The 20,609-nt window shown below is 35.8% G+C and overlaps 3 protein-coding genes and 1 long non-coding RNA gene across 5 annotated transcripts; 2 read left to right on the top strand and 2 right to left on the bottom strand.

Annotated features, from left to right (window-relative positions):
* Nucleotides 1-605: 605 nt before the first annotated feature.
* LOC140974262 (G-type lectin S-receptor-like serine/threonine-protein kinase At5g35370) lies at nt 606-3,870 on the top strand. Its single transcript, XM_073437626.1, has one exon. The coding sequence runs from the start codon at nt 855-857 to the stop codon at nt 3,636-3,638; it is 2,784 nt and encodes a 927-aa protein (XP_073293727.1). The 5' UTR covers nt 606-854; the 3' UTR covers nt 3,639-3,870.
* A 144-nt stretch (nt 3,871-4,014) lies between these two features.
* Nucleotides 4,015-10,283, bottom strand: LOC140974263 (uncharacterized). 2 transcript variants are annotated; one of them, XM_073437627.1, is made up of 10 exons: nt 9,778-10,283; nt 8,480-8,577; nt 8,352-8,397; nt 7,526-7,608; nt 7,338-7,402; nt 5,592-5,653; nt 5,159-5,218; nt 4,701-4,733; nt 4,336-4,401; nt 4,015-4,254 (listed from the first exon to the last, which is right to left on the bottom strand). In XM_073437627.1, exons 1-10 carry the CDS (start codon nt 10,195-10,197, stop codon nt 4,207-4,209), a joined length of 981 nt encoding a protein of 326 aa, XP_073293728.1. In that variant the 5' UTR covers nt 10,198-10,283; the 3' UTR covers nt 4,015-4,206. The 2 variants fall into 2 exon arrangements, with proteins under 2 accessions (XP_073293728.1, XP_073293729.1); XM_073437628.1 differs by having other exon boundaries at nt 4,015-4,251; nt 9,778-10,282.
* Nucleotides 6,584-7,328, bottom strand: LOC140974264 (uncharacterized). Its single transcript, XR_012174750.1, has 2 exons — nt 7,161-7,328; nt 6,584-7,118 (listed from the first exon to the last, which is right to left on the bottom strand). It is a non-coding gene; the product is annotated as an uncharacterized lncRNA (long non-coding RNA).
* Nucleotides 10,284-11,269: 986 nt separating the features above from the next.
* Nucleotides 11,270-20,258, top strand: LOC140974260 (probable glucan 1,3-alpha-glucosidase). The gene is made up of 6 exons (XM_073437625.1): nt 11,270-13,038; nt 14,182-14,455; nt 14,535-14,670; nt 18,491-18,701; nt 18,797-19,003; nt 19,637-20,258. Exons 1-6 carry the CDS (start codon nt 11,443-11,445, stop codon nt 20,003-20,005), a joined length of 2,793 nt encoding a protein of 930 aa, XP_073293726.1. The 5' UTR covers nt 11,270-11,442; the 3' UTR covers nt 20,006-20,258.
* The last annotated feature ends 351 nt before the right edge of the window (nt 20,259-20,609 follow it).

Genomic DNA, 20,609 nt, shown 5'->3' with positions numbered 1-20,609 from the left:
TGGACGATAAAATTATGAAAAAAACTTGTTTGATACAATCTCAAAGATCATATTTTGTGAGTCAGATATCTTATTTGGGTTATCGATGAAAAATATTATTTTTATGCTAAGAGTATTACTTTTTATTGTGAATATCGATAGGTTTGATCCGATTCGTGAGACTATTTCATGAAAGATCTACTCAAAATATGTTTATATATATAAAAAAAGTTTATGCAACATAAAATAGAACATCTCTCTAATCACGATAACGTTTTCAATAAATATATGTGCACAATTATCTATCTCGTGTTAGAAAAAATTCTAACATTATTTTCTGATGGGCAAATTGTCAAATCAAATTTCAGAAAATCTCACATGAAAGGTAAAATGATGAGAGAATTGTTTTCCACACGTTAATTCACATTTTTAGATTCTTGATTTTGTTTTTTTAAAAAAAAACCACTTTGTTCAGATTTAAACCAAAGAAAAAATTGGGAACATTGTATACATTTTATCGCTTAATGCCACACAATCTGATCAATATGATTTACAAACTATTATAAGTTTACTAAAAAAAATACCAACGTACGATTTCCAAATTTTTTAAAAAACAAACGGAAAAGCATCTAAAAACTTATAAAAAAACAGAGGATTTTAGTATTCACGCACATACGTCGAGTGGCGTCTGCCTTAATAGCCAGCACCGCCGTAAAAGTGGCGGAGACCAGCGGGAGGCGACGACACCACCACCACCACCACCCTCACATCTGGTCAAAACCAGAGATAAGGAACACAAGTGTACAGTCGCTTTCGGTTTTTTCTTTCCATTTTAACGCCTCAAGTAAAATTTACAGCCACCATGATCAAATTATATGAGGCTAAACATCAACAAATTTGAAGAAAATTCCACTCCACGAAACGTCATCAAATTTCTGCTCCCCCCTCCTCCACCTCCACCGTGGGACTGCATGGGGTCCTCTGCCACCACCGCCACCGTTGCTTGGTCTCCATTTCTTTTGCCATCATCTTCCAACCCAAGAATTGCCATCATCTTCTTGTTCTGTGCACTCTTCCCCTCAGCTCTGTCCGGCACGGTTCCGTGTTCAATTACCCCGAACTTCACGGCTACTTACTACCATTACATCGATTCCTCTGGTGCATTTTTGGTTTCTCGTAACGGGTCTTTCGAGGCCCGGTTAATTAACCCGAAACCCGAAAACCGAATTTTCTACCTTCTTGTTGTTCACGTTTCTTCAGGAGTTATTATCTGGTCCGCGAATCGTAATACCCCGATTTCAGAATCGTCGGAATTCCGGTTTTCACGCGATGGGATGACTCTTTTCAACGATCAGAAGATACCCATTTGGTCAACGCCGCAGAATCTTGCTCCGGTTTCTTCTCTGCAGCTGATTGAATCCGGCAACCTGGTCATGCTCGACGGTGCTAACAAAACCGTGTGGGAAAGTTTTGATTTCCCCACTGACGTGATTGTTGCGGGGCAACGATTAAACGTTGGAGAATCGTTGGTGGCCTCTTATCAAGATGGGGATCCAGCTGAGGGCATCTATTCTTTTGTAGTTGGAAACAGCGACGCAATGCTGAAGTGGAATGGGATGAATTACTGGGAACTATCAATGACAGCTAATGCCGCCAGGAACAGTAATTGGGCTGTTGAGTACATGGTGATGAATTATACAGGAGTGTATCTGATGGGAAAAAATGGTACACAAGTTGTGATTAGAATTGCGTTGTATAGTTCTGATGACGTTGTAGACGACCCATCGGCTTTTCGGATTATGAAGTTGGATTATAGTGGGGTGTTTAGCGTCTCGAAATTTAGTGGTGGATCAAGCAAGCAAGAGTTCAAGGCTCCAGATGATAGCTGCCGAATCCCAGTTACATGTGGGAAGCTTGGATATTGTACTAATGGAGGAATATGTCAGTGTGCACCGGGTTTCCACAGTGATCCCAGGACGAACAATCGGATTTGTGTGCCAACAGATGGGTCTTTGGCTTTGCCAGGTCCTTGTAATGGATCACAGCCGAATATAACCAATATAAAGTATTCGCCATTGGGGGTTGATGTGGATTATTTCTCCAATGACTTTTCCAATCCTGTGTTACGTTATTCGAACCTTACTGCCTGTATGAATCTGTGCTCTGGCAACTGTTATTGTTTGGGGTTTTTCTACAGCCAGGGTTCCGGATCATGTTACGTGATTGAAAACCAAATAGGTTCAATGATAACAAAATCGAGCTCGCCCACGGATGAGGATAGATTAGGATACATTAAAACTATACTCGTAGGAACTCAAATAGGTGTTACAGAGAGCAAGAAATCGGATTTCCCGGTTTTGGCAGCGATATTGCTGCCATCGTCAGTGGTGATGGCAATCGCTGTGGTCGCATTTCTAATTTGGTTGAGGAGACGTCGGATAAAGAGGTGGAGCAAAAGTATAAATTCCAAGTTGGGCCGTGGTAATCCCATGTCTGCTGAGGAAGAGATGGATTTTGTTTCCATACCTGGGTTGCCGGTAAGATTTGGATATGAAGAACTTGTAATAGCAACAGAGAATTTCAAGACTCAAATTGGTTCTGGTGGATTTGGTACGGTATATAAAGGTACTCTTGACGATGGTACGGATGTAGCGGTGAAGAAGATCACTTGTTTGGGAGCCCGAGGGAGACTAGAATTCTTGACAGAGATTGCGGTTATCGGGAATATTCACCACATCAATTTGGTGAGACTGAAGGGGTTCTGTGCACATGGAGGGCAAAAATTCTTGGTCTATGAGTATATGGATCGGGGGTCTCTGGATGGCACCCTTTTTCGTGGTGAACCTGTTATGGAGTGGAAGGAGAGATATGAAATTGCGCTTGGAACTGCAAAAGGGTTGGCATATTTACACACTGGATGTGAACACAAGATCATTCACTGTGATGTCAAGCCAGAGAACATTCTCTTGCACGATAAATCTCAGGTGAAAATCTCCGATTTTGGGCTCTCAAAGCTCTTGAGTCCTGAAGAATCGAACTGGTTTACAACTCTCAGAGGCACTAGGGGTTACCTAGCTCCTGAATGGCTAACAAGTTCAGCAATTTCAGACAAGACAGACGTATATAGCTACGGAATGGTGCTTCTGGAAATCATAAGAGGCAAGAAGAATTCCTCTCCTCAAACCAGGAGTGCAAACTCAAGAACCGACAGTAACAGGGGGAACAGCCAGTCATCTCCTTCATCGGCAGAATCTGGGCAAAGACCAATTTACTTCCCCCTATTTGCATTGGACATGCACGAGGAAGGACGTTACATGGAGCTGGCAGATCCAAGGCTGATGGGGAGGGTTGCAAGAGAGGAGATAGAGAAACTCGTGCGGATTGTTCTGTGCTGTGTGCAAGAAGAACCCAACTTAAGGCCTTCAATGGCCAATGTGGTTGGAATGTTGGAAGGTGTAATGCCCTTGGGAGAACCAAGAATAGAATCGCTCAATTTTTTGAGGTTCTACGGAAGGAGATTTACTGAGGAGTCTAGATTGGGAGAAGACAATGAGCAAAACCAGCAAAGGTTGTACAGACAGCCAACGGGTGCTAATACCAGCAGCTCGCACAATTCTCTCTCTTACATGTCATCTCAAGAAGTCTCGGGTCCTAGATAGCATTCACATTCTGGGACACCATCATTGTTGTACTACATACCAAGAACATTAATGAACATAACAGTAGGGTTTGCAGAGTGTACACTAATTTTTTTCTTCGAATGCAGCAGCACCAAGGATTAGTACATGTAATTATAGAAATTCCCTTTCATCTATGATGTAAAGTTTGGAAATCCGATTTAAAAGTGTGTCAATACTCTGTTGTCTCTGGGAAAAGATGTTATTAATTATTGAAATTTTAATCCATCAAACTCAACATATTATTATTTATTCATTAATATTCCACTTCCAACTCAAACATTGTAATAATCACACAATTTTTTATCGCATCCGATCTCATCCATCCAAGCAAACCGATCGGACCCCAAAGATATCAAAACACTCGGGAGATTCTGATAAAATTTGGTCGATGCCTTGGTGAAATGCCTTATATTCATTTCTTTTCATTTTGAAAAATGGCAGAGTACATGATTCCTATACATTGTATTCAAAAGCAACTCCAGCCAAATTTTAATGAACAAAAAACATTGGTAACCTGCTTTCTATTGTCGACAATATGACAATTGAATCAACTTTTTCCAAGTAACGAGTCAAGAAGAGCTGCTTCTTCTTCCTGCTAAGTACAGCAATAGATGTGAGGGGAATCGGTAAGATATTTAGCTTGATTCAGTAAGGGAAGCTAAGCTGGCATACATACCACTAAGGCATTGAATTCAGTCTCTTCATCTATTGCACCGACTACAGCAAGATCATCCAAAAGTTCCTGTTTCCAAGAGTGAAAGAGTCAATTTTATCTTAAGGATTTATAACTCATCAGGAAAAATTTAGAAGATACATGATATTGTCATCAAATTTACAGCAATGCCAACCACATAGCATTGAACTTTATGTAGTAAAATCACGACTATCTTAAAGTTGCGTATGTGATACTTCACTTTTTTAGAAGAGAGCAAATATTGCAGTGAATCATATCGTGAAGTGCTCAAGTGTTGCTTTAAACTCCAAAGGCTCAAGAGTTGAAAAATAAATAACTAAAAGAGATGTATGTCTAAGAATGCTCACATCATCCGCTATTCGTAAGGCACCATTTTTATCCTGCAACAAGACAAGGAGGATTGAGCTATTGATATATACATCCTTGTGGCAAAGAATCAAGCTTGTGCAATTAAGAAATTTCAAGAAAACTGAACAATGAACACAATGAAGTTTTCTTTAACACAAATTATTACTAATTATTGAATGTTAAATTTTAAATAGGTATGAATATGTTGGAAGGAGAACATAATACAGGATTTATGTGGTTGTTATGAAGACACTCACATGCATGATACAATGCCAATAAGACTAAACTGTGTTAATCTCTTAGCCAGAACATAAAAATCACTCTTCCAGAGAGGTATTAATTTGGTAATAAATATGTTAGAAAAATCAATCCTACTTAACTACAGACCAGAATTTATCGTGATCTCAATAATATAAAATCGGATTACATAATTTTTTTTTAAAAAATTAACAGTTACCTTGACAGCCACGAACAACAGAGGGTCAGAAGGCGTATATATCATATAATGAGAACCATCCTGCATGGAAAAATTATTTAGATCAGAAGAGGCATAAGTATAAGACTCTAAGATTGGAGGAAAAGCACTCGAGTGCTTTGTGTTTGGTCTCCTTGTGCAATCTCCTTTACCCTTTTAACCTCGTTCATGATACTCTATTGATAATAATCAGATTCTTTCTTAACTATCAAAATCAACTTTGAAAACATATATAATATGCAATGGTTTTTCATTCAAATATTATTATTTAATAGATCAGCATCGTGTGCAGGTGCTTTTTAAGCTTGTGCAACATCCATAAAGGTCTAGACCAATTCACTTAACTGCGAGATCATGTACAATTACATTCCATGATTAGCACATCTAGTCAATATAACATGTTTAAATATCATACCAGATGGAAACAAGCAATTTCAATGCCTTCAGTGGGCAAACCATCTACATCTTCACCACCATCTACAAAAACCAAAACATTAACAAGTTGAAATTCAGTAGCAAATAAGAATGTGCAGACAAAAAGAGTAATTTCTTGAAATATATTGTTTTTTAAGACATGGCAACTTAAAAGCCTGATTGTTAGTGGATGCAGATTGAAGACCCTTTAAAATATGTTTAAAAAGCTTTTCACAGATGCATGTGATGAGCAATAACTTCATGTAGACATAGAGGCGGGTGATTGGCTTACTTGCAAATTCACAGTATAAGTATTCTAAATAAAGTCACTCGTGTCAAATCCTACTGGCGTTAACTCCACTAAGAACTTCTGAAGTTATAAAGCTCGCAACGGAACTTAATCGATTGGCAAACCCATGCTTGAATTCACAAAATGACCAATTAATTAATTTACAACTTGATCTTCTTAAGCATTTAAAAAATAAATCCCACTGAAACTTCTGAAGCTATAAAGCTCAGAAGGGAACTTCAGCGATTTTCAAACCCATGCTCGAATTGACAAAATGACCAATTAATTAATTTACAACTTGATCCTCTTAAGCATTTAAAAAATAAATAAAAAACAAAATTGATCTTCTTAAACAGTCAACTATGTAGCACGGACACCGTAAAAAAAATTCCAAAGTATAGGGCACGGATACGACGCACAGATACGACGCACAGATACACATGTTGGATATAGTAAAATCCATGTCGTTGACTTTTTTAGGGTCGACAAGTCGGATACATTTTGGACACGGCAAGGACACGCCGAAGACACGTTTTTCGGATACGTTTCGGTTTTTTTTGGCTTTTCTTTTTAAATCACTGCTCTGAAGTCGTACATCGTATATATTTACATAAATATGTATATATATTTTTACAATATATTTATATAAATATTTATATCTTTGCAATATTTAATTTTTAATACTATATATATATATATATATATATAATTATTGTATCCTAGCCATATTGTATCTTATATTTTCAAAATTTGTTGTATCGCCGTATCCGTATCGTATTCGATACGATATCCGTACCCGTATCCATGGAACGTAGGCAGTCAAACACATCAAGCTTGTGAACCATTTCAAGTAAGGGGTACAATGGTGCATAACTCGGTGGAGGGTTGGCTTGCTAACACATTATTAACACAGGACAGGTAAAATTAAGACACAAGCATACTGAGCATTTCGTCTTGCTAGTTAATTACTGTTCTGCCCAAGCTTCAAGATCACACAAATGAACAGCTTCTGAAATCATTTTCAGCTTTGCGAAGAGGAAAAATTGGAGCATCGCTTGTTTACGAGGAAAATTAGAGAGTCAAATTACCACTTCTTAACAAGGAGCAAGCTTTAAACATGTTTGGAGAGAGGTGTACTGTTAAATATTACGGACCAAATAGATGGGGACAAGGATTTAAGGCCCATGTGGGAAGGGAAATATAAAGGGAGGGAGGAGTTAGATATTCAGCATATTTACTCTGGGTTTAACTTCAACTTTGAATAGCAATATTTGGTTATACATGGAACTTTTTATGTGCATTCTTCTGTTTTGTAGTCTTATTTTCAAATATGTGGATTATATATCCCAATCCATCATGTACCGTGAACGTCAAATAGTCTTTCTCGGTGTAGCAAAAACCACCTCGTGATGTGTAATAAATTCTGAAGGTTGAAAATGTTTGAAGAGAGAGGTGTACCTATGTGAACTTCAAATATGTCTTTCTCTGCATAGCAAAAACCACCTCGTGCCGTGTAACAAAATCTAAAGGTAGAAAAGTAAGAAAGTTTACAACATACACAAAAAAGCAATTTTTCATGAGTTTAATACCAGGAGAAAAAATTTCAAAGCCTATGATTTAAAGATTATATCGATTCTTTGACATACCCGCTGTGTACCAGATGCATATGTATTTTGGCAAGGGTATAAGCTGCAGTGGGGAGGATTGCCTCAACTTCTTCATCACTGACCTGTAAAGCAGATGAGCACAAAATATTTTAATTCTAGGTAACGGGAGGGGAGGAGGAATTAGCTCTGTAATGATAATCAATTGATCTTCAACAACAAAACCACATACAAGTGCAGTTGAAGATATTTCTGGAACAAGAAAAGGCCATGTGTTTTGCAAGTGCCGCATTTTCCCCTTTATTTTCAAGTTTCAGCAGGCAAAAAAAACGCTAATGGAGTTCTAACAAAAATGCTCCAAACCACCTGAATGCGGTACAAAACCCCTCAACAACCAATACATTCCTTATAGCATATATCATCTTCATCAACCCTACCTCCCAATTTCAGGGAAGAGCATTCCATGCCTCATCAGCACTTGAATATTTACTTAAGACGTCATTCAGAATATAAAAATGACCAATAGGTGATCTGTAACATTCATTGATTAGCATCAAGAAAGCTTTATGCCATAAGCGTGCCACTATGGATGTTAATTAAGATTCCACTAAGAAAGATACCTTGTGCATATATTGAAGAAACAATGCACCTCCCAATTCAAGCATATAATAAAATACACCTTCAAGCATATAATTAAATACACCTTCAGGCATGAGTTTTAAGAAAAAGGATTCAGAAATGAGACAGCTTCTCTCACAAAGAGAACAAAAAGGCAAATTCCATTCGTGACTAAGAAAGTATTTTGAGAAAAACACTTTAGCCGTACCTAACACGATGAATCTAACTGAAGTAGTGTTTTTAGACTTACAGCAGACCATCCTTCAACATTGACGCTCTTCAAAATCTGAACAGGCCTGCCAGAATTGTAAATAATAACTGTTCTTTTCACAGAAGAATGAATTGATTCGCTTGATCACAACCTGCAATATCACTTACATATCAACTGGACAGACTAACATGCACTCATCTCCGCATGAATTTATAAATATCCTCCTTATAACACAATCCAAGGGAAGGTTATTAGTAGAATCGACCTGCAAGTAACTCCCAGTTATTATAAATCACTAACAACAAACTGTTGAATGCGACGAGATGATCAATAAAAAATGGATAGATAGTGTAATTAACAGGAGAAAATAATAAAAAATGAAAAATAAAAGAAAAGTATTGAAGCACAGAAAAGAACAAGAAACTCCCAGAAGAAAATATACAAGTTATTAAAAATCAAACAACTAGAAAAACTTTTGTACTGCCTGCCCAACCTGGCTTGGAATCCTTTACAATGGAGAAAATTTTACAGTTCAGGAAATTCTCAGCAAGATGAAAAAAACGAGATAATAAAATCTCAAATCAAACACAAAACATACCCATTATGCAATGAGATTAATTTACATTGGTCATCCATCATTGAAGAGACAAAAGCCTTCAGAGATTTATCAAGCAAGCAGAAATTCATCGATCATAACCACAAAATGGAAAATGAACATTCTGCATGTCCAGTCAACCGAAGTTAAGTGATACATAAACTGTTCCATAATTCATTAAAATTTAAAAAAATATTGGCAGTATAACTCACACAAGTTGATGAACAGAATCGTGAATCTAGTTTCAAATCGAAGCGTCACTCTTTCTCTTAAATAACTATCTGTTTTCACAGACTCCACTAAAAAAATTGAATTCTTTCAAGGAGGATAAAAATAGACAACTCTATCTCATGAATCGCATTCCTAAACAAAATGAAAGAACTTTGGTAACCACAAAAAAAGTTTTATGACTATCTTGAAACTGGAATTTATCACTTTACAGTCCACAGACACTTTATAAATGATCTTTTGGATTCCGAATTTTGTACCACACACAAAGTTGGCTAATCATCCCGGGTTACTCACTTAAACAGTCAAATGACTCGAATCCAATAATCACAAGTCCCATATTCCATTGCAACAAATTTGAAAGACGAGTTGTTAATTTACCCATCAAAAGGAATTCATTCGAACAGCTCCTCTCCCAGAGAATGTCATTTTGCTTTTCAATGAATTGATGCAGCCCTAAAGTTACACAAAATCCACCCCTACACTGTTCGAACTAAGGTAAAAAAATGCACTCCGAATGCACTCAGTTCTCGTGTTACAAACTACGATCAAAATCTCAAAACAGAAACAAAGCACAGTCGCAAAACGCGCGAATAAGCACGCATTCTCACAAATAAGAAACGAAAACAGTGATAAACTCACGATTCTGACGATACGTTTATTAGAAGCCATCAGAACTTTCCCTTGTTCATCCAACACGAAACCAGCCGGCGGCTTTGGCAGCGGCAACGCAGCGTACCCCGGCTGAGACGGTGACTCTAGCACCTCAACTCCACCACCACCGCCGACCCCACCACTTTTTTCGATGACAAAATCATCTTCTATCAAATTCCTGCTACTGGGTTTCTTTTTCTTCTTCGTCGCCGGCGACCCACCACTCCGTTGCTCCTTGGCTCCCGCGTGACAGCGCTGTAATTTACATTCAAGTCTCGTATTTCTGTAATCCCCGTTTCTGAACTTGGAAGAATGAATAACGGGCAGCTGAATACTAGGAGAGCGTTCCGAAATATGTAAAGAAATCGTCGAAAAGGTGGAAAATCTGGGAACAGAAGAGAATGCCATTAGCCGTTCGGACAGTGGTGGTGCTTGAGCTCTGAAAACTGTTAAAATCGCCGAATTTGCAGATATTCTCACATTTATTTACATATTCAACCTTCAACTGTATAGATTTCACACATAAGTACATGATTTTAACATCCTTTTTTCTGTATGTTTATTTATACTTTTTTACCCAACAAGTTCATTAAGAGTAACGTTAATTCTTCCTGATTATATTTGCAACATTTTATTCTTTAATTTTTTGAATTACTAGTCGATAATATTTCAAAAAAATAATACTTTAATAATTGTATAATGGCAATTATATTATATTATTAAAAAATTATTATAATAAATTTTTTATAATTTTTATTATTATAGTAGTAGTAGTAATTGAAAGCACAAGATTATAATAGATTCAAAAAGGCGAAAAATGAAAAAGAAATTAAAATAAACTGATAATAAAGTAGTGAGAAGAAAATAATAAATTTGTATACATAATTAAAAGATATGGGTACGTAATTTGTCAAATATTAACAATTATTTTTATTAAAAATAATTTAATAAAAATATATGATGATAAACTATTCAAATGTATTTATTTACGTAATAAAATTCTCATCATTCATTCATAAATTATTTTTATTATCTCCAACTTAATTATTTTTCATAGGTTATATGAATCTAATCTATAATAACAATTATTTTAATTTAATTATATTATTAATAACTAGATCTTGCATTTTACAAGAAAATATGTTTTAAAGAATTAATAAGCTATATATACACGTGCAACCTATTTGCAAAATAATCAATTTATTATTACTCCATAAATTCTAAGTTAATTTTTTGAAATTTATTTACCTAATAATCAAATAAATCATATGTTAATTAAGTGAAAATCGATATTAAATTTTAAAAGTATATCTCTTGTTATATGATCTTATAGATCTAACAAGTCGACCAGTTTAAACAAAAATTTTTAAAAAATAATATTTTTAACATTTCGAATTAGATAAGATATTCCTTTCATATAATTGAGTCCCGATCCGAGGTGATTTTCTCTCTAAGGCTAAATTGGTATTTTTGTTAGAATGTGGGGTGGATCTGATATAAAACCTCTATTCCGAATTTCCGATGGCCTGATTCACAAACTTCTAGCTTCTTTGCTTATTAGACTCTACGGAGTAATTCTTTCTTCCCCAATCAACGGCCACCATTTTCATGATTTCCACAAACTGAGATTTCCTTGCTAGAAAATTACGATTCATGGGAAAACCGCTGAGCATCTGTTTGTTCATTCTTCTTCTCATAAACTGCGTGTTTTCTTGGAAGAAAGATGAATTCCGGAACTGTAATCAGACCCCTTTCTGCAAACGTGCCCGATCTAGGAAACCTGGGGTGTGCTCATTAATCGCCACCGATATATCTGTTACTGAAGGTGATCTTGTAGCTAAACTTATCCAGAGAGAAAATGGTGTAGAAAATGGCGAGAATCTGGAGCAGCCCATCACCAATAAGCCTTTAGTTCTTACATTATCGGCTTATCAAGATGGTGTTTTGAGGCTCAAGATTGATGAGGACCAAAGTCTAGGCCCCCGGAAGAAGAGATTCGAGGTTCCCGATGTCATTTTGCCGGAGTTTTTGGAGAAGAGGCTGTGGTTGCAGAGGGTGAAAGAGGAAGAAAGCAAGGATGGTTCGGGTACTTTGTCAGTTTTTTATCTTTCTGATGGGTATGAAGGTGTGATTAGGCATGCCCCTTTTGAGGTATTTGTGAGGGAGAGTGGTAAAAATGGGAAAAAGGTGTTGTCTTTGAACTCGAATGGTTTGTTTGATTTTGAACAGTTGAGGGAGAAAAAGGAGGAAAACGAGGATTGGGAGGAGAGATTTAGAAGTCACACTGATACACGGCCGTACGGACCGCAAAGTATTAGCTTTGACGTATCTTTTTATGAGGCTGATTTTGTTTATGGCATTCCTGAACATGCCACCAGTCTAGCTTTGAAGCCAACTAGAGGGCCTGGTGTTGAGGACTCTGAGCCCTATAGGTTGTTTAATCTTGATGTCTTTGAGTACCTCCATGATTCACCTTTTGGGCTTTATGGGACCATTCCTTTCATGATTTCACATGGGAAGTCACGAGGGAGTTCTGGGTTTTTCTGGCTCAATGCTGCTGAAATGCAGATTGATGTTTTGGGGCCTGGCTGGAATGACGACTTCTCTTCAATCTTAAGGTTGCCTTCTGATCAGAAGAGAGTTGATACCTTTTGGATGAGTGAGGCTGGTGTGGTGGATGCTTTCTTTTTTGTCGGTCCGGGGCCAAAAGATGTAGTGAGGCAGTATACTGGTGTGACAGGAACTCCGGCATTGCCACAGTTGTTTGCCATTGCTTACCATCAATGTAGATGGAATTATCGGGATGAGGAGGACGTTTACAATGTCGACTCCAAATTTGATGAACATGATATTCCGTATGATGTTTTATGGCTTGATATCGAGCATACAGATGGGAAGAGATATTTTACATGGGACAAGGCTTTATTCCCGAACCCTGATGAGATGCAGAAGAAATTGGCTGCCAAAGGTAGGCATATGGTCACGATTGTGGATCCTCACATTAAGCGGGATGAGTCATATTACATACATAAGGAGGCTTCCCAAAAGGGATACTATGTGAAGGATGCGACTGGAAAGGATTTTGATGGTTGGTGCTGGTCTGGCTCCTCTTCATACTTGGATATGCTGAGTCCAGAGATTAGGTCCTGGTGGGCTGGGAAATTTTCATTTGACAGTTACGTTGGTTCAACTCCATCCTTGCACATCTGGAACGACATGAATGAACCTTCTGTATTCAATGGTCCAGAGGTAAACTTTTGAGTGATTCTCTATTGGTTCTTGTTACTTATTGGGCTCACACTTTTTCTTGTTAAATTAATATTAAAATTTGTTTTGTTTCGTTGTTGCACTAAATGAAAACCTAGTACTGCTAATATCTCAAGCGTATTGTTACTTTTTTTTACCTACCTATTTCAACTGCTTTAATTTGTAGATAATATCAAAAACTAATGAGATTCATGCATTTCTTTAAATTTTGATGCAGGCATGTCAATCTCATTCTTATGATATTCTAGGTTATCAAGATAGGATAGAATATTATAAATTTTGATTCCTGTTATGCACTTTTTGCTGCATTCGAAAGTTGAAACAGACTATCAGATGTTTGAAATCACGTTAACTGAAACATTAATATTTTTGGTAAGAGCATACATGCTAACCGGTATTAGTGTGGTGTGGGTGTATATGGTGAACTGGTTTCGGTAGTGGCATGGTGCTATTAACATGTTAGATGGATCTTTCATTTTAAGCCGTTTCACTAGTGAGGATGACTTTTTCTGGTCAAGGAATTTAGAAGGGAGAGATCTCTGCTCAAGGATATTGAAGTGGACCAACAACTTCTATTGACATAGCAAGTATAACTTTTGAATAACCGAGGTAGTTTAATGACTCAGGAGCTCTGTGGTTTTATAATTGTTTCATTTGATACCTCTTCATTAATTGGATGAATCTTCTTGCTGCATTTCAATCGTCGAAGGTCCAAGGCAATAAAATTTCTCTGTCTTCTATGATTAATTTTGTTTTGTGCCATCAAAGCTAATAATCCCGTATAGATTTTTTTTTTTACTTTTGAATTTCTGTATTTCCAATCCCAAGTTTTATATCAATTTTCTCCCAATAACTTTACTTCTATACAAGTTACTTGGTAATGAAACATTATAATATTTTGGACATTCTTCAATTTCTTACAAGCTATTTTTCCTCGGTGAGAAATGAAATGAATGATATTCTCGTGTCTTGCCTTCATTAAAAATATTGGTTTAGTTATTTCTCAAATCATCTATGTAACTAGTGATTGCCCTACCGTGTAATTCCAGTTTGACGATACACTACTTATGTATGGTTGAATTTGATTGTTATTAAATGAAAAAGTGGTTATTTTTTCTGTGTCAGGTTTCGATGCCTAGAGATGCTTTACACTATGGAGATGTTGAGCATCGAGAGTTGCATAATGCATATGGCTATTACTTTCACATGGCAACATCGGATGGACTTGTTAAGCGCGTGGAGGGGAAAGAACGCCCTTTCGTTTTGTCAAGAGCATTTTTCCCTGGAAGTCAAAGATATGGAGCAGTTTGGACTGGAGATAATACAGCTGAATGGGAACATTTAAGGGTTTCAGTTCCCATGATCTTGACACTTGGTCTCACAGGGATATCGTTCTCTGGTTAGTATATTCTCTGTGTTGTTATCGCATACCAGTATGTATGAATTTAATCTTTATTGATTTTATTTCTACTCTGTAGGTGCGGATGTTGGTGGATTTTTCGGAAATCCGGATACTGAGTTGTTGGTTCGCTGGTATCAGCTGGGTGCCTATTATCCCTTCTTTAGAGCCCATGCTCATCATGATACCAAGAGACGAGAACCTTGGTTGTTCGGGTACGGTATTATCTTTTCCACCTTTAGGTAGATGCTAGAATGAGGCTAATGTTTTCTTGCATATTGATACAACCACAGCACAAAATAGAGAGAATATAAACTGATATGTAGAAAATAGTGAATCAAAGAACGTCGCACGATTACAGTGACTCAAAGCAACAAGAACTACAATAATACAAGTGAAACACCTAGCCAAGGAATAAATCCTTTACAAGAAGAAAGTCACTCCTCTCTCCATATGTAGCACGGATATTCCTAAAATTTTTTTTCCTGAAGTATCGGACAGAGATATGACACGTCGATACACATGTCGGATACGGAAAAATCCGTTTCGTTGATTTTTTGTAGGTTTGACCAGTCGGATATGTCTTGGACACGGTAATGATACCCCATGGACACGACGGGGATACGCTTCGGCAAAAAAAATTTGATTTTTTTTCTTCTTAAATTACTCTTATGAAGTTGTACATTTTATTTATTTATGTATATATATATTTATATATATCTCTACAATATATTAAGTTGTTAATTTTAGACATCAAATTAATAACTAGGACTAATTATATATTAATTTTGAAGATTAGAGACAAAAAATATTGAACAAAAATATTTAGGGACCACAAAAATTTAAGTGATAAATTAATAGACCAAAAGTAAACTCAACAACATGGATATTTTTATGTACTCGTGTAAAAAATATATTATTATTGTAACTAATTTTCTCGTTATTTTTTACAATACAATGCAATATTAAGCTACTAGAACTAATCAATATTGATGATTATGAAATTATTAACAAAATTAAGTGATAGTGAAAGATTAATATTTTACTTATAACATTTCTTGATCTCCGGGTAAAAAGTTATATTTGTTACTCAATACACAACTTTTATTTCTTAATTCTTATAATTGTGATCAACCGTGCAATTGCAAAGCCTTATACTAAGCAAATGGTGGACATAATGAGGATTGCATTGACTTGGGTGTCGACGATTGTCAATGAGCCAAATTGTAAAACCTTAGACATGACAAAGACAAATAATAGTTGGATGAATAAGAGAACATTTCAAAAGAATCAAAATGAGTTTAAATTGATTTTGTGTGAAACATTTACTCTTAGATACATCGAAGTAATAGAAAAGGAGGAATCAAAATGAATTCAAATCGTTTTTATGTGAAACAAACTACTCTTATATTTAAGTTACTTAAAACAACTAATAAGATTTTTAAAATTTTCTTATGTTTTTTTTAAAAATATTACAATTGCCTTCATGTTTTATGCAACTTGTAGCTATTTTTTCAATGACATGATTTATGTAAAGAACTTTATAACTTCAAAATATATAATGAAAAATTTAAAAATTATGGTGGTTGTAAAAAAAATTAAAATTGATATATTCGTTTTTGTTTTATCACTATGAATACTCATAGTCTAACTATATTATTAACATAGGCGTCACAGTTGTAGTAAGAATACGATTCTGATTAGGGATCACATTAATAAATATTTTATTATTTTTAGATTTAGACAGAATATTGCAACACTATATACTTATATGTATATCAAACCTAAAACAACTCAATTATGTTAGTATTCAAGGACTCAAGCAAAAAATAAATCTGAACTTTATCGAGGTATCATTGATTGAGTTAATGGTTGAGAAATAAAAGATAGTGAGAATAAGGTGAGAATTATTCTCCGCATATCATCTTTGTATATTTCACACGTGCGTACNTAATTTCTTAGCCTATCGAGTCTTATATTTTCAAATTTTAAAGTATCTGTATCGTATTCAATACGATATCCGTATCCATGAAACATAGCTCTCTCCCTACCCTAGCTCAAGTTAGCAAAATCAAGAAAACAAACGTGAGTGCCCCTCCAACCAACTCTATTCTTATTTATTTAACTTTTTCCCCTCCTCTAGTAACTTCTAGGCCCAATTCATTTGAACCCATAAAACTCTCTAAACTATTTAGACCCAATCTACTCAAATCCCTGACACGTTAATTTTGTTAGAGAAATAAAAGTTTGGTTGACTGGTTGGACGGTATGTTGCATTTTAAAACAGTTTGAAAGCAAGTCATTTACTCCATGAGACTGTGAAAGTTACCCTAGATCAATCGAAGCCAAGTGATTTATGATTGAATGTCAAAGTTTTCTTATCATTTCGTAAATTCGTTAATAGGCAGTTGAAGTTGAAGCCTTACTTGATTACCTCCTTTCCTTGGGTAGAAAACTCTGGAGAGAAATAATAATCTTTATGTGTTCTAACTATCCTACGTTTCAATTATTTTTCTGTATGTAGATTGTAACTTTGCTGCTGCTCCATGATCAAATATCACACAGATGCCATGACATCTGATTTGTGGGCTCAAATGTTTCATTTTAATTGTTAGCATTCCATCTCATTTCTGGCTTCTGCTCCTACCACTTCTCACATGGATATTTGAATTTAAGATTAGGCAATGATCATGACTTATAGATGCAATTGCACTGTGTTGTAACTGATCATCGAGGAATGATTTGAGAAGATATCCTACTCATGTTTAAGCACGAGTCTAGAGTTTTGGTGTTTAGATTATGTGAGAGAGAGGGAGACATCGTAATAACTAGTGATTAAAAATGGGCGTGTAATACAACTTCATCATAATTTATGGTAAGTAATATAGGTATTAACTTTATTTTTTTGCCTCCTGTGGAATCAATTCCTTTTTTCAACATTCAAAAAATGCAAAAATGAGAAGGATAAATGAGATAAGAAAACCAGAAATTAGGAAACAAGAAAAATGTAAATAAAGAAAACCCAAGGTATTGTAGCATCAGTGCATCACCGTGAAGCAATTTTGAATGGTGATACTTTGATGATTAATTGTACATCGCAACATCGTATCCACACGTTTCTCTTCCCTGAAAAAAAGTTGTGCTCCTTTGAATTCCAATCATCACTTCGGTTTTATCTTCCTCTCTGACATTTTGAAGGAAACAAATACAAAATACACATTTTTCCCCTTGAAGAAAGCTTGTTGGTAATGGAAGATAAGCGTAATTGTGGAAGATCGATCACATAAAATACAAAACGGTTATTCAAAAGCCCTTTTTCGTTATAATATAGTAATAGATATTCACCGGGTGTCTTTTCTGCTTAGGTTTTAGCTTGTGGAATTAATATTCTCCTTATAAAGTACATGCATTGCAAGGGCACGAAAGATTGATCTGTTTCACTGATGTGCATGGTGTCAGTAGCTGTTATGAAACAGGATTTTGTGATGTATAATTATTGGTGTTGATCTTGAGAAGCTTGGCGAAACCTTGTATATCGTTTACAAGACCCTCGGATCTCCTCGTCAAATCTAAGAAAAGGAAGGATAACTGGTGACGGGAGATTGTTGCAGACAATTGTGTGAATTGATACAATAAGCTAAGACTTCATCGTTCTGTTATTCTGATAACCGATCAATCAGTTCCCTTTCTTTATTATCACTCTGATTAGTTGGTCATGTGCTTCAGTCACTGTGGTATGTGATATGTGCAAGTGTAGTGAAACTTCAATAATATTATATTTTTGCACTGACGTGGGTTTTTTTTTCAATCTTCCAATAATTTCATTAATAGAATTTCCTGGTGTGTGGTAAAATTAATACTATATGGCTAACTGAAACTAACTTTGTTTGTACCTTTTTCACTATTCATCTCCACTTTCTTCAGAACTGTTTGATTCTACTTACTGCACCGACCCTATGTATCCCTTCTATATTTATCAACAAATTTACAAATTTGTCTTGTATATGATATGAATGAGCTCTATGTTTGATGCAGGGAGCGAAATACGGAACTAATGAGGGAAGCCGTTCATGTACGCTATATGCTACTTCCTTACTTTTACACGTTATTCAGAGAAGCAAACACCAGTGGTATTCCTGTAGCTCGCCCACTTTGGATGGAATTTCCTTCTGATGAGAATACGTTCAGCAACGACGAATCATTTATGGTTGGAGATGCTCTCTTGGTGCAAGGAATATATACTAAGGTCTCGCTATAACCAGATTTATTTTTACTTTCAATGTGAGATATTCATGTTTCTCTTTGAAACTTCTGATGAATGGATGGTAAAATTTTATACAGGGAGCTAAACACGTTCCAGTTTATCTTCCTGGAGATCAATCTTGGTTTGACATGAAAACTGGGGCTGCTTACAAGGGAGGCGCAACACATAAGTTGGAAGCTTTAGAAGATAGCATCCCTGCTTTTCAACGGGCTGGTACAATCATACCAAGAAAAGATAGGTTCCGAAGGAGCTCAACTCAAATGGAAAACGATCCGTACACTCTGGTATGCTTTCGAAGTTTAGGCTTGATCCTCTTTTGGAATTTTTGTAGAAGTGAGCTCACTCACTCAGAAATGCGGGAATTAATCTCACCCACCCTCCTCACTCCGTTTTGTTTCTTCCACTACTTTTGCAGTTTGTGAAACTTTATATTCGAGGGAAATTTTAGTTTTTACAGTTTACTTTTGCACTTAAATTCTTCCTCTATAAAAAGTGAATGTTCATACCAATGACACCAATAGTAAATGATATGAAATTTGATTATCTTTGTTGATATAAATGGTAAAAATATGAATTTGATTATCATCTTTTTGCTTCACTATGAGTGTGTATCTCGGGCGGCCATTCTACATAAAATGTCTTCTATGCGTTCCTTCACAGTTCTATTTACTTTTTTAAGCTTAAGATGAGCACAAATGAGCAAATCATGAATGAAATATAACGACTTGGCTAGTCTTTTTTTTATTTCTTTTTGGAATATGGTTCCATCTGCACTCTTGATCAGACGACCAATTCATATATCTCATGTAACAAGGCCATGAATCTTACTTATGCCAGCGGAGTAATTGGCTTCTGCCGGCTATCCTTCCCTTATTGGATAACATGTTATACTAATTTCCATTTCTTTCGCCTCACAGGTTATAGCTCTTAATAGTTCCAAAGCTGCTGCAGGTGATCTTTATGTTGACAATGGAAAGAGCTTTGAATTCCAGCAAGGAGCCTACATACACCGTCGCTTTACATTCTTGAACGGAAAGCTTATGTCTTCAAACTTGGCGCCTCTAGGAGCTGGCGGCAACAAATTTGCCTCAGAATGCACAGTGGAGAGAATAATACTTTTAGGTCTGTCTCATCAACCAAAAACCGCTCTGATTGAACCAGCAAACCAGAAGGTTGACATTGAATGGGGGCCACTCCTTCTTCGAGGAGGGCAGAGCTCATCGGTACTGACCATCCGTAAGCCTAACATTCGAATTGCAGACGATTGGACAATCAAGATTTCGTAAGAATCTCTTGCAGGGTTGTTCTGACTGCTGTAGCCTTTTGCATTTAGATCCTTCTGTATCAGTAACATGATCTGCGGATTCAAGTAAGATTAGATTTTGACACAAGATGAGAAGTGATTTTGAGAAATTTGAGCACTTTACTACTTTCATATATTTTGAAAATTGTTGATGTTGCAAGATAATTTCTGACCCAGAGAATTATCTCTGTGTTGGATTACAAGGAATGAAATCCTCTCTTCGATATTATACTTAATTTGAGGCTAAACAAATATAAACGATGAGTTTATATTTTTTTAGCAAGAAATATAACACAATATGAAGCATATGGTTTCATTCTGGATTACAAATCTTGATGAGGAAAAATATGATTTATCAACAAAATTTAATATTTTGACCAAAGTTTGTTTCCTTTTATGGAATATGACATAATGTTTTTGTTTTTCGAAATTATACTTTGATTTAATTTTTGGATCTCAAATTGATGTTTCAAACTGTAAAATTTTGATTGCATAGAGCTATTTTATTAAAATTGATTTTCAATAAAATTTAGACGAGATGTTTGTGCAAAAATTTTATAATTATAAAAAGACAAATATAGTAAATT

Source organism: Primulina huaijiensis, chromosome 3, assembly GCF_012295235.1.
Source record: "Primulina huaijiensis isolate GDHJ02 chromosome 3, ASM1229523v2, whole genome shotgun sequence".
In the NCBI taxonomy this organism is placed as follows: domain Eukaryota; kingdom Viridiplantae; phylum Streptophyta; class Magnoliopsida; order Lamiales; family Gesneriaceae; genus Primulina; species Primulina huaijiensis.
Note: the sequence above shows the minus strand (reverse complement) of the source record. Positions and strands in the feature narration are given on the sequence as shown.